Source organism: Eretmochelys imbricata, chromosome 26, assembly GCF_965152235.1.
Source record: "Eretmochelys imbricata isolate rEreImb1 chromosome 26, rEreImb1.hap1, whole genome shotgun sequence".
NCBI lineage: Eukaryota > Metazoa > Chordata > Testudines > Cheloniidae > Eretmochelys > Eretmochelys imbricata.
The window spans coordinates 13,000,966-13,014,802 of record NC_135597.1 but is presented as its reverse complement, the minus strand read 5'-3'; the positions used below and the strand labels follow the sequence as shown (position 1 = coordinate 13,014,802).

The 13,837-nt window shown below is 46.9% G+C and overlaps 1 protein-coding gene across 8 annotated transcripts in view; it reads left to right on the top strand.

The window, feature by feature from the left end:
- Window positions 1–13,837, top strand: part of DGUOK (deoxyguanosine kinase) — a 30,936-nt gene that overhangs the window by 14,722 nt on the left and 2,377 nt on the right. For 7 of the 8 annotated variants that reach the window (XM_077805823.1, XM_077805822.1, XM_077805828.1 and 4 more), the window contains 4 exons: window positions 6,862–7,009; window positions 9,756–9,871; window positions 11,018–11,117; window positions 12,527–12,708. In XM_077805823.1, the coding sequence (XP_077661949.1) occupies window positions 6,862–7,009; window positions 9,756–9,871; window positions 11,018–11,117; window positions 12,527–12,553 (391 nt within the window). In that variant the 3' untranslated portion in view covers window positions 12,554–12,708. Of the gene's footprint in view, window positions 1–6,861; window positions 7,010–9,755; window positions 9,876–11,017; window positions 11,118–12,526; window positions 12,709–13,837 lie in introns of those variants that run through there. The other variant, XM_077805825.1, reaches the window with a different exon arrangement.

Genomic DNA, 13,837 nt, shown 5'->3' with positions numbered 1-13,837 from the left:
ACGGGATCTGATCTCTGTATGGGGAGAGGAATCCGTGCTATCAGAACTACGTTCCAGTTTTCGAAATGCCAAAGCATTTGTCAAAACCTCCCAGGGCATGAAGGACAGAGGCCATAACAGGGACCCGAAGCAGTGCCGCGTGAAACTTAAGGAGCTGAGGTAAGCCTACCAGAAAACCAGAGAGGCGAACAGCCGCTCCGGGTCAGAGCCCCAAACATGCCGCTTCTAAGATGAGCTGCATGCCATTTTAGGGGGTTCAGCCACCACTACCCCAGCCGTGTTGTTTGACTCCTTCAATGGAGATGGAGGCAATACGGAAGCAGGTTTTGGGGACGAAGAAGATGATGATGAGGAGGAGGTTGTAGATAGCTCACAGCAAGCAAGCAGAGAAACCGGTTTTCCCGACAGCCAGGAACTGTTTCTCACCCTGGACCTGGAGCCAGTACCCCCCGAACCCACCCAAGGCTGCCTCCTGGACCCACCAGGCGGAGAAGGGACCTCTGGTGAGTGTACCTTTTAAAATACTATACATGGTTTAAAAGCAAGCATGTGAAAGGATTACTTTGCCCTGGCATTTGCGGTTCTCCTAGATGTAGTCCTAAAGCCTTTGCAAAAGGTTTCTGGGGAGGGCAGCCTTATTGCGTCCTTCACGGTAGGACACTTTACCACTCCAGGCCAGTAACACGTACTCGGGAATCATTGTAGAACAAAGCATTGCAGTGTATGTTTGCTGGCATTCAAACAACATCCGTTCTTTATCTCTCTGTGTTATCCTCAGGAGAGTGAGATATAATTCATGGTCACCTGGTTGAAATAGAGTGCTTTTCTTCAGGGGACACTCAGAGGAGCCCATTCCTGCTGGGCTGTTTGCCTGTGGCTAAACAGAAATGTTCCCCGCTGTTAGCCACAGGGAGGGGGGAAGGTTGAGGGGGTAGTCACGCGGTGGGAGGAGGCAAAATGCGACTTTGTAACGAAAGCACATGTGCTATGTATGTAATGTTAACAGCAAGGTTTACCCTGAAAGAGTGTAGCCACTGTTTTATAAAATGTGTCTTTTTAAATACCGCTGTCCCTTTTTTTTTCTCCACCAGCTGCATGTGTTTCAATGATCACAGGATCTTCTCCTTCCCAGAGGCTAGTGAAGCTTAGAAAGAAAAAAAAATGCACTCGCGATGAAATGTTCTCCGAGTTCATGCTGTCCTCCCACACTGACAGAGCACAGACGAATGCGTGGAGGCAAATAATGTCAGAGTGCAGGAAAGCACAAAATGACCGGGAGGAGAGGTGGCAGGCTGAAGAGAGTAAGTGGCGGGCTGAAGACAGGGCTGAAGCTCAAATGTGGCGGCAGCGTGATGAGAGGAGGCAGGATTCAATGCTGACGCTGCTGCAGGACCAAACCAGTATGCTCCAGTGTATGGTTGAGCTGCAGCAAAGGCAGCTGGAGCACAGACTGCCACTGCAGCCCCTCTGTAACCAACTGCCCTCCTCCCCAAGTTCCATAGCCTCCACACCCAGACGCCCAAGAATGCGGTGGGGGGGCCTCCGGCCAACCAGCCACTCCACCACAGAGGATTGCCCAAAAAAAAGAAGGCTGTCATTCAATAAATTTTAAAGTTGTAAACTTTTAAAGTGCTGTGCTTAAAGTGCTGTGTGGCATTTTCCTTCCCTCCTCCACCACCCCTCCTGGGCTACCTTGGTAGTCATCCCCCTATTTGTGTGATGAATGAATAAAGAATGCATGAATGTGAAGCAACAATGACTTTATTGCCTCTGCAAGCGGTGATTGAAGGGAGGAGGGGCGGGTGGTTAGCTTACAGGGAAGTAGAGTGAACCAAGGAGCGGGGGGTTTCATCAAGGAGAAACAAACAGAACTTTCACACCGTAGCCTGGCCAGTCATGAAACTGATTTTCAAAGCTTCTCTGATGCGTACCGCGCCCTCCTGTGCTCTTCTAACCGCCCTGGTGTCTGGCTGCGCGTAACCAGCAGCCAGGCGATTTGCCTCAACCTCCCACCCCGCCATAAAAGTCTCCCTCTTACTCTCACAGATATTGTGGAGCACACAGCAAGCAGTAATAACAGTGGGAATATTGGTTTCGCTGAGGTCTAAGCGAGTCAGTAAACTGCGCCAGCGTGCCTTTAAACGTCCAAATGCACATTCTACGACCATTCTGCACTTGCTCAGCTGTAGTTGAACAGCTCCTGACTACTGTCCAGGCTGCCTGTGTACGGCTTCATGAGCCATGGCATTAAGGGGTAGGCTGGGTCCCCAAGGATACATATAGGCATTTCAACATCCCCAACAGTTATTTTCTGGTCTGGGAATAAAGTCCCTTCCTGCAGCTTTTGAAACAGACCAGAGTTCCTGAAGATGCGAGCATCATGCACCTTTCCCGGCCATCCCACGTTGATGTTGGTGAAACGTCCCTTGTGATCCACCAGAGCTTGCAGCACTATCGAAAAGTACCCCTTGTGGTTTATGTACTCGGCGGCTTGGTGCTCTGGTGTCAAGATAGGGATATGGGTTCCGTCTATAGCCCCACCACAGTTAGGGAATCCCATTGCAGCAAAGCCATCCACTATGACCTGCACATTTCCCAGGGTCACTACCCTTGATATCAGCAGATCTTTGATTGCGTGGGCTACTTGCATCACAGCAGCCCCAACAGTAGATTTGCCCACTCCAAATTGATTCCCAACTGACCGGTAGCTGTCTGGCGTTGCAAGCTTCCACAGGGCTATCGCCACTCGCTTCTCAGCTGTGAGGGCTGCTCTCATCTTGGTATTCGTGCGCCTCAGGGCAGGGGAAAGCAAGTCACAAAGTTCCATGAAAGTGCCCTTACGCATGCGAAAGTTTCGCAGCCACTGGGAATCGTCCCAGACCCGCAACACTATGCGGTCCTACCAGTCTGCTTGTTTCCCAAGCCCAGAATCGGCATTCCACAGCATGAACCTGCCCCATTAGCACCATGATGCATGCATTGGCAGGGCCCATGTTTTCAGAGAAATCTGTGTCCATGTCCTGATCACTCACGTGACCGCGCTGACGTCGCCTCCTCGCCCGGTACCGCTTTGCCAGGTTCCGGTGCTGCATATACTGCTGGATAATGCGTGTGGTGTTTAATGTGCTCCTAATTGCCAAAGTGAGCTGAGCGGCCTCCATGCTTGCCTTGGTATGGCGTCCGCACAGAAAAAAGGCGCGGAACGATTGTCTGCCGTTTCTCTGACAGAGGGAGGGGTGACTGACGACACGGCTTACTGGGTTGGCTTCAGGGAGCTAAAATCAACAAAGGGGGTGTCTTTACATCAAGGAGTATTTCAGGCAGGACTTCACAGAGGGTTCCAGTAAGAAATGGTGCACCTAAGTTATCGTTCTTATTGGAACAAGGAGGTTAGCCTGGCCTCTGATTGATACATGGCTAGATTTATCTCGCTTCACCTTCTCTGTGAGTGACTGCAGTGTGACCTAGAGAAATGAGTCCCCTAGACAGGGGAGGAGGCAAATGAGTACAAAACAAATCTGGTCTATTTCTTGTTTTGACCCACTCCATCTATCTTTTACATCTTTGGCTGGCAGCAGACGGTGCAGAAGGACTGCATGCCATCCACATCTCATGGCTGCTCGGCAGAAGATGGTACAGTACGAGTGCTAGCCATCCTCATCTCTTGCCTGCCTGGCAGAAGATGGTACAATACGACTACTAGCAATCCTCATCTCTTGCCTGCCTGGCAGAAGATGGTACAGTACGACTGCTAGCAGTCCGTATTGCCTGCCCGCTCACCATAAGACGGTTCAATAGGACTGACTGCAGGACTAAAGAGAATGACCTGGTCAAGTCACTCCAAATTTAGTCCCTGCGCCCATGTCTGCCCAGGCGCTCCCAGCCGAAGTGGCCAGGAGCACCTCGGACATGACGAGGACGACTACTAGTCATACTGCACCGTCTGCTGCCAGAAGGCAATGGGTTGCTGCTACTGTGTAGCAAAGCTGTACCGCGTCTGCCAGCACCCAGGAGACATAGGGTGACGGTTACCTGAGCGGGCTCCATGCTTACCGTGGTATGGCGTCTGCACAGGTAACTCAGGAGAAAAGGCGCGAAACGATTGTCTGACCTTGCTTTCACAGAGGGAGGGAGGGAACGGGGGCCTGACGATACGTACCCAGAACCATCCGCGACAATGTTTTAGCCCCATCAGAGTGCTCCATTATGACTGCTCTGGACAGCACTCTCAGATGCCCGATTGTTTGCCGTTGCTCTGATGCAGCGGGGGGCGACTGAGGACACGGCTTACAGGGTTGGCTTCAGGGAGCTAAAATCAACAAAGGGGGTGTCTTTACATCAAGGAGTATTTCAGGCAGGACTTCACAGAGGGTTCCAATAAGAAATGGTGCACCTAAGTTATCGTTCTTATTGGAACAAGGAGGTTAGCCTGGCCTCTGATTGATACATGGCTAGATTTATCTCGCTTCACCTTCTCTGTGAGTGACTGCAGTGTGACCTAGAAGAATGAGTCCCCTAGACGGGGGAGGGGGGGAAGCAAATGAATACAGAACAAATCTGGTCTATTTCTTGTTTTGATCCACTCCATCTATCTTTTACATCTTTGGCTGGCAGCAGACGGTGCAGAAGGACTGCATGCCATCCACATCTCATGGCTGCTCGGCAGAAGATGGTACAGTACGAGTGCTAGCCATCCTCATCTCTTGCCTGCCTGGCAGAAGATGGTACAATACGACTGCTAGCAATTCTCATCTCCTGCCTGCCTGGCAGAAGATGGTACAATACGACTGCTAGCAATCCTCATCTCCTGCCTGCCTGGCAGAAGATGGTACAGTACGACTGCTAGCAGTCCGTATCGCCTGCCCGCTCACCATAAGACGGTTCAATAGGACTGACTGCAGGACTAAAGAGAATGACCTGGTCAGGTCACTCCAAATTTAGTCCCTGCGCCCATGTCTGCCCAGGCGCTCCCAGCCGACGTGGCCAGGAGCGCCTCGGACATGACGATGACGGCTACCAGTCGTACTGTACCGTCTGGTACCACAAGGCAAGGGGTTGCTGCTACTGTGTAGCAATGCCGTACCGCGTCTGCCAGCACCCAGGAGTCATAGGGTGACGGTTACCTGAGCGGGCTCCATGCTTACCGTGGTATGGCGTCTGCACAGGTAACTCAGGAAAAAAGGCGCGAAACGATTGTCTGCCCTTGCTTTCACGGAGGGAGGGAGGGAACGGGGGCCTGACGATATGTACCCAGAACCACCCGCGACAATGTTTTAGCCCTATCAGGCATTGGGATCTCAACCCAGAATTCCAATGGGCAGTGGAGACTGCGGGAACTGTGGGATAGCTACCCACAGTGCAACGCTCCGGAAGTCGACTCTAGCCTCGGTACTGTGGAAGCGCTCCGCCGAGTTAATGCACTTAATGCACTTAGAGCATTTTCTGTGGGGACACACACACTCGAATATATAAAACCGATTTCTAAAAAAACAACTTCTATAAATTCGACCTTATTCCGTAGTGTAGACATACCCTGAATGAGCGGCAGTAGCTATGTTGGCAGGAGAGCATCTTTCTGTCATATAGCGCTGTCCACACCGGCACTTTTGTCGTGTAACTTATGTTACACACACACTCCAGACCGACAAAAGTTTTGCTGACAAAAGTGCTAGTGTAGACAAAGCCTTAGATGGTATCCAAAACGGCAATAACTCTTCTTTTTGGGAGGAAAGAAAAGCTGGTTGATATAGGCCAAAGCTGCTCTTTTTTAAAATCAGTTGAGAAGAAAAAGCAATCTTGCTTTACAGGCTCTTAGGTGGTAATAATTCATCCCAGGTTGTGATGGTGAGAGATGTTCTGACCAAACCAGGCCAGAGGGAGGAACCCAAATGACATCACCACTTCTGTCAGCTCCAGCTGAATTCGAAACACAAAGGCCCAAGGTCGCAGGAAGTGGTAGTGGTGGCAGTCCTGACGGCGAGTCTTGCTTCAGTAGCCTCCATTGGCTCTTTGAGTGTCCCCACCCCACCCTCAAAATTCTCTATTTGTAAGGACCCAACAAGGGAGTAATTTGTGGAATAGCCCATTTCCTCATTATTTTCTCCACCAATTAGGCCTAATAGCTGACATACCAATTTTGGTTCACTCGAGTCCAGCTCCACATACTCTTCACCCATTTTTTTTCCCCCACAAGCATGATTTCAACAATCCTTGAGAACTGTATCAGTAGGCCATTTTTGTTTAGACTGTGTCAGTTTTTCTGTCTCCTTTTTGTACCTTTTCCCATCAATATTTGTTATTATAGGTTATTGGGACATCACATGAACTTTCACTCTCTTCTTACAATTAAACTCAGGACTAGGGGTATATTTATAGGCCCTATTATCACAATGGGTCCCTACAAGTCAAGTTTGAGGTGCATTGGCAGGGTGGAGTAAGGGGGAAGCTCCCCCTGCCACTGTCCACTCCATCCCTGTTCTGTAGATAAACATGCCTTCATCCTCCAGGGTCTGACAGCCAATATCCTGGGATCAACACAGCTACAACTGCACTACCTAGTCCAGAACTAAGATAATTAACAATAGAAAAACCCTCGAGTAACTGTTCTGCTATCTAGTGTGACACTGTCTGAAAAAGCCCAGCTCAGTTCTCTTCTCTGGGTACTGAAATGTCTGTGTTAAATCTATGCTGTCGAGATGACCTCTTGGAGCAGGGGCCATGTTGTCCTACGTTTCAGTGCAGCGCCTGGTGCATTATGGATCCTACCACACTTAAAGTGCACGTTGTCATTCTAGAACTGCAGGGAGTTTGTTTAGGCAGGTTTAATTTACTTGCTGTTCTCTTTTGTCCTTCTTTCCCTAGGTACATCTTTGCTAAAAATCTCTTTGAGCTTGGCCACCTCGCTGAGATCGAATGGACCATTTACCAGGACTTGCACACCTTCCTCCTACAAGAGTTCGGGGATCGAATTGCTCTGCATGGCTTTCTGTATCTCCAGGCAACTCCAAAGGTAACTGAGAGCATGACTGGGAACTAACTAAAATCATCTCTAGTGGCTGCATTGAAGGCTGGCCTTGCTTTCAAACTGGGACTCAAGAAGTCTGGATTCAACTCCCAGCCTTACTGTGTAATTTGGGTCAAATCAATTAATCCCTGTGCCTCAGTTCCCAATGTATAAAATGGTGATAATAGCCCAGCAATTAATGGGGGGAGGGTGTCTCTGAAAGGCTCCAGAAATGTAAGAGGGTAAAAATCAATACACCTAAGGACTTGTCTACACTAGGGATTCCTGTGATTGCCAACTTATTTACCTGTCCTAGTATAATTCTGGCACATCCTTCTGTAAAGAACCTCCTTAACTGCTCTGAGTTCTCACTGTAGGGTTCTTGACACAGTTTGCAACTGCTCAAGGCAGGAAAGCAGTGAGTAGTTGAGGTCAGTCACTAGTTGTATTATGGTAGCTCCTGGAAGACCAAGATTGAGGCCCCAGTGTGCAAGGCACTATATGTATACATAGTGAGAGACAGTACCTTTTCTGAAGAACTTGCACTAAGCAGACAAGACAAAGGGTGGGAGGGAAACTGAGGCACAAAGAATCCAGTTACTTGGCTGAGTTTACACAGCAGATCAGTAGCAGAATCAGGAATAGAACCCAAATCTCTTAAGTGCTAATCTAGGGGTCTGTGAACTGGATTCACAAAATCATGGAGCAGGCATGATCACGGAGCAGGTCCTCAAGGAAACCATTTTGAAGCACTTGGAGGAGAGGAAGGTGATCAGGAACAGTCAACATGGATTCACCAAGGGCAAGTCATGCTTGACCAATCTGATTGCCTTCTATGATGAGATAGCTGGCTGCGTGGATATGGGGAAAGTGGTGGACGTGATATATCTTGACTTTAGCAAAGCTTTTGGTATGGTCTCCCACAGTATTCTTGCCAGCAAGTTTAAAAAGTATGGATTGGATGAATGGACTATAAAGTGGATAGAAAGCTGGCTTGATTGTCAGGCTCAATGGGTAATGATCAACTGCTCGATGTCTAGTTGGCAGCCGGTATCAAGAGGAGTGCCCCAGGGGTCGGTCCTGGGGCCAGTTTTGTTCAACATCTTTATTAGTGATCTGAATGATGGGATTAATTGCACTCTCAGCAAATTCGCAGATGACACTAAGCTGGGGGGAGAGGGGTAGATACGCTGGAAGGTAGGGATAGGGTCCAGAGTGATCTAGACAAATTGGAGGATTAGGCCAAAAGAAATCTGAGATTCAACAAGGACAAGAGCAGAGTTCTGCACTTAGGAAGGAAGAATCCCATGCACCGTTACAGGCTGGGGACCGACTGGCTAAACAGTAGTTCTGCAGAAAAGGAGCTGGGGATTACAGTGGATGAGAAGCTGGATATGAGTCAGCGGTGTGCCCTTGTTGCCAAGAAGCCCAATGGCATATTGGACTGTATTAGCAGGAGCATTGTCAGCAGATTGAGGGAAGTGATTATTCCCCTCTATTTGGCACTGGTGAGGCCACACCTGGAGTATTGCGTCCAGTTTTGGTCCCCCCACTACAGAAGGGATGTGGACAAATTGGAGAAAGTCCAGCGTTGGACAACGAAAATTATTAGGGGGCCGGGGCACATGACTTATAAAGAGAGGCTGAGGGACCTGGGGTTATTTAGTCTGCAGAAGAAAAGAGTGAGGGAGGATTTGATAGCAGCCTTCAACTACCTGAAGGGGGGTTCCAGAGAAGGATGGAGCTCGGCTGTTCTCAGTGGTGGCAGACAACAGAACAAGAAGCAATGTTCTCAAGTTGCAGTGGGGGAAGTCTAGGTTGGATATTAGGAAACACTATTTCACTAAGAGGGTGGTGAAGCACTGGAATGGGTTCCCTAGGGAGGTGGTGGAATCTCCATCCTTAGAGGTTTTTAAGGCCCGTCTTGACAGAGCTTTGGCTGGGATGATTTAGTGGGTGTTGGTCCTGCTTTGAGCAGGGGGTTGGACTAGATGACCTCCTGAGGTCTCTTCCAACCCTAATCTTCTGTGATTCTATGATCACATTGCCTCTCCAGCGAGGGTCATTTTCTTCTAAGAACTTATTCTGTAACCCAGAGGGAAAATCCATTCCTTCTGTTATGTAGTGCTGACTATGCAGCCTTAGTTCCAAACAGCTATTCCTTGCACTTGTTTTTTAAAGGCTTAGCCTCAGTATATGGGAAAGTACTTTGAGGATTGGGAGAATATAGACTGTTTTTATGGATGGATGGCTTCTCTCAGGGCTTCCTCCTGGTGCATCGTGTTGGCTCTTTCTCTAGCTGAGGATGGCTGGATTCAGCTTCTTCCAGAGCTGTATCTGTCAACGCTGACACAAGTTGCTACCCTTCTAGCACTGTGTGTGTGTGTGTGTGTGTGTGTGTTAACATTCCAAGTATGGGGCTCAGTTGTGCTCGTAATGATGTTAATGGAATTTTGCCCCTGACTCCAGTGGATGAAATGTCAAGTCCTTACATGCCCACTAAACATCTGGCCCTAGACAGTTATTGTGACTTCTAACTAGTCTGTCATGTGAAGCCATCCCTACTTTGTGTGGCTGCATCTCTCTTTCCAGCTGCCTAATGCTGAATTTGAACTGCTGCTGTTATCTGAAGTGCCCCATACCCATTGGCCCCATCCAAATGTGGTTGAGTTTGCAAAGCAGACCTCATTGAGTCTTGTGGAGTAAACGAGTGGGTCATGCTAATGGAGGAGCTGTCATTTCCTCCCTTCAGAAATGTCTGGAGCGATTGCACCAAAGGGGGAGGCCTGAGGAGAAGGCGATCCAGCTGAAGTATCTGGAGCAGCTTCACACTCAGCATGAAAACTGGCTAGTAAAGAAAACCACCGAGTAAGTGACAATAGCAATGGCTTACAGAGTCTCGGCCATGCAAGCCTGGCTCTTTAAATGGGTGACTAATATATCTTCTGCTGTGCAGAGGTGCCTGTTTTAATTTGCGGCCTAGCTCCCTACCACCCTCCTGCCCGTATAATCTGGTACCCATTCCCAACCCTAGAGATCCCCTCCCTGATGCCTCCAGCTGTCCACCACCCTTCTTCATTCCTTGCTTAGTCAGTTCCCTCTGTTATGGGTAACCCTCCCTAGGTTACCCAGCCAGCTTTCTGCCATCAATCTTAATGACACCAAACACAATCTTCTAAGGACATTTCAGCAGGCTCGTCTCTTTCAGCAGTAGGCTCCTCTTTGTTGCTTGTGCTTCTCTCTGTCACACCAAATCCTGTAGTTCCTTCCAGAGACCACTCTAACTCAACTACAGTCAGATAGCCAAGGGGCTGCTGCCTCTGGGGCTTCTCTACTGACTACTCATTTCATCACATTTCCTACCACACAGCAAGATCCAGCTCACAGAAATGAAGCGACTTGCCCAAGGTATCACAACCAAACAGTGATAGAACCCAAGGGTTTGAGTTTCCAGTCCTCTGCTTTATTAGGCATGTTCCCTTCCCAGATACCAATAGGGTATAACAAAATTCACGATGGGCCTCAGAAGAGGGAGGAAGCTCATCTACCTCATGAAAATCTAAGGTGACCCCTTCCTTTCCATACTCGTACCCTAGGTATTGCTTGTATAATGTGCTGGTAATTTATTGAATCTTGGAGTCCAAACAGGGTGTAGGAATCTTGCTTGGAAGCAAGGAGAGGACTCTACCGTCTTAGGTGCTGATGCCAATGGAAGTGGAAGCTTCCAGGTATCTCTCAGCATCAAGCCCTTTGCTTGGAAATCATCTCTTTTGATGCGGCAGGGGGGAAGGGACTTGTTCTCTGCAGCTGGAGGAGTCTTGTGTTTTTGTTTCTTTGTTTTTCTTTTAATGATGGTGAAAGTCTATATGCAGCAGGCATCCTTCTTATGATAAAATAAACTTACGCTGAAGCAGTGGTGTGACACATCTGTCCTGTGTCTGGGCATATTGTCTCTTACCTATCCCCAGAGGTACACTAATAAGCCTTTTGTTCAGTTCTTGTTGTTGTCTTCAGGGTTCACTTTGAAAACTTAAGGAATGCTCCAGTCCTTGTGCTTGATGTCAATAATGATTTTGAGGATGACCCAGCTGAACAAGAGGAGCTCATGAGGAAAGTAAGCAGAGATGACACCAGCTCATTTTTGCTATTCATGTAAAATGCAGAATTAGACGTGTTGTGTGAGAATGAGGAATATTTTCTTTTTCCTTTGCAAGTCTTTCTCCTTCTAATAGCCATCTGTTACGTACTGTCCTATCAGCTGGGACTGTCCCTGCCGCAATATCACCTTATACTCTGATCCCATTTCATCCCACAAGCTAATCGGTCAGGCGGGGTCAGCAATTGGGCAAGAGATCTGCAGGTGCTGTATGTGTATGTTAGCTGCTATCTCCAGCATCCAGGCTTGGTATTAAGAGATGCTGTGCTGCTAGAGGTGATGACTTCTAGATAAGACATAAAACGAAAGGCCTGATTGCTGTGAGATCTTCAATGTCACACTTCGTGAAAGGCATAGTTCTCACCTCTTGGCTACATGCCGTATCAGGTAATAACATGCTATCTGTGGAAATCCCCACTGAAGTTGCTATTGGATATGATTTTCCAATTTCCTACCCTAAACCATAGCATTTTTGTAAGCTGTTAAACAGCTGACGGGTTTCACCCCAGAGGCACTGCATTTCAGTACTGGAGAAAAATGATCCCACTGAATAGATTTTGAAACTATAGCTCCTCTCATCTTTGAGGAGCCTGAATAAATAGAAGATGACAATATTACTTCTCTGATCAGTGAAAATACACCATGAATTCTGCCAGGAAGTCCATAGTGGAGGCTTGTTTGTTTAAAAGTAGGATAATGTTTGTCAATTTTTATTATTACTACTTGTATTGTGATAGGTACCTAGGAGCCACAGTCATGGACCAGGAATCCATTGCACGAGGCACTGTGCAAACACAGCAGATAGTATTATTCTTCCTTTTATAGGGTTGTATTGATGTGGTGGCTGGCTTGCTAGAGGGGAAATACTGGTATTTTCCCAGGGAATACATTGGTGGGATTGTATTCTACCAATATTTTGTGTGTAACGCATTCATGTAGGTATGAGTCTATTAAACGAGTTACATTTCACAGACATATTAAATATGAGTACACTGCAATGTTACTGCCTGTCCTCTAAAATGTATATGAAAAATTGTATGCTTGTTTGTAATCTTCATGTGTGTTTGTACAACGCCTGCCACAATGCGGGGCCTTGAGCTTGATCGTGAACTTTGAGCAGTACTGCAATGAAAATAGTGATATCTTCTTCATTGACCCCCTCCAGGTCATAAATTTTAAGACCTGCTAAAGCTTTTTGCTCTATCAGTATTCCTAAGAAAATAGTCTAACTTTGAAGTCCTTGTGATAACTCCTTAGCAAATAGATTGTTTTGAATGAAATGTAGAACTACTTAGGTTTTTGTTGCATGCTTTTTGTGGAGTCTGATAAATTTCACTTTTATAAAAGGTGCTCTCTCTCCTGCACAGGTAAAGGCTTTTATAAAGATTCTGTGATCTGAAGCTTTGCCATCTCCCTCCACTACCAATCCAGGATTTCTTATTTATTTGCGACCAGCTTGGGCCTGATTATGCTGCTTGCCATTAAAAGAACAAACAAAACAATCAGCAAACCTGTGTGTCAAACCTGGAAGGCCAAAAATGTAACTGAGGTATTTTAGTGAATTACACTTGAATTCTGTGTTTTTCTTCCAAACCAAATGTTACTTTTCCAGGGAGGGAGAAAAGTTGTACAGTCACCCATGAGCAACCCTATAGTAACAAACCCATGTGGGTCCAATGGAAAGAAGAAGATTAAGAACCTCAGAAAATTAATTTTCTGATATTCCAAAGGGTGTTATGATCAGTGGGGGAAATAAGTGATTTTAGACGTTATGAAGAATCCCTTCTACTTATGCAACAGCTTAAGTATTTCAAACTTGCTTTCCTTTCATTGATGAAGGTGATCTGCAGAAACCTTCTATTCCATTACATGCTGAATACACACAATGAGGGTGTTGTAAAGAATTATAGGAACCAATGGTCCTGATTCACCACTGCTCTGCACCTGTGCAAACTGAATGTAATATGCTGCCAAATCAGTGTCAGCATTTCACATTCATTTAGCACAAGTGCAAGTGGTATGTTCAAGTCAGTGGAGAATAAGACCCAACCTAGCGGCACTTCTAATCAACTCATTGCAGTAGAAGGCAAAGTCTTATTTAATATTAAGCCAGTTTTTCTTATTAAGTTTGCAACTTACTTGGTGTATTTTCCACATCTTGGGCCTAATGATGATGAATTACCCTAGTATCATCTCATCAGCCAGATAGCTGCTGGAGCCCGGGCGGAAGGAAAAGAGAAATGGCGTACCATATATTGTCTGAAAAGTTTTTAATATTTTACATTTTAAAGTAAGTCTAATGATTTAGAATAGGGGACTGGAAGTCAGGACCACTTGGGTTCTGTTACCACTCATACCACTGACCTGCTCTGTTACTTCATGCAAGTCATTTAGCCTCTTCAACATTTATGAAATCCTCAGCTGAAAGGCATTTATACATATAATATGCAAAACTGATCCTGTTTTTAAAATACCTTGCAAAATGATAGTTGATTGACAAACTGCTCTTACCTTACCTCTCAACCTTGCACCTTGGATGGGCCGACACTAGTGCAGTCCACCCTGGGATGTTATCTGGACATTGCAGAAGCTAAGAAGGGGAGAAGAAAAAAATGAATTTCAGTGGAAGTTGGCTGCCTGCCTCCCTTAAGTTCCTTTTGAAAATCTGATCTGAAATG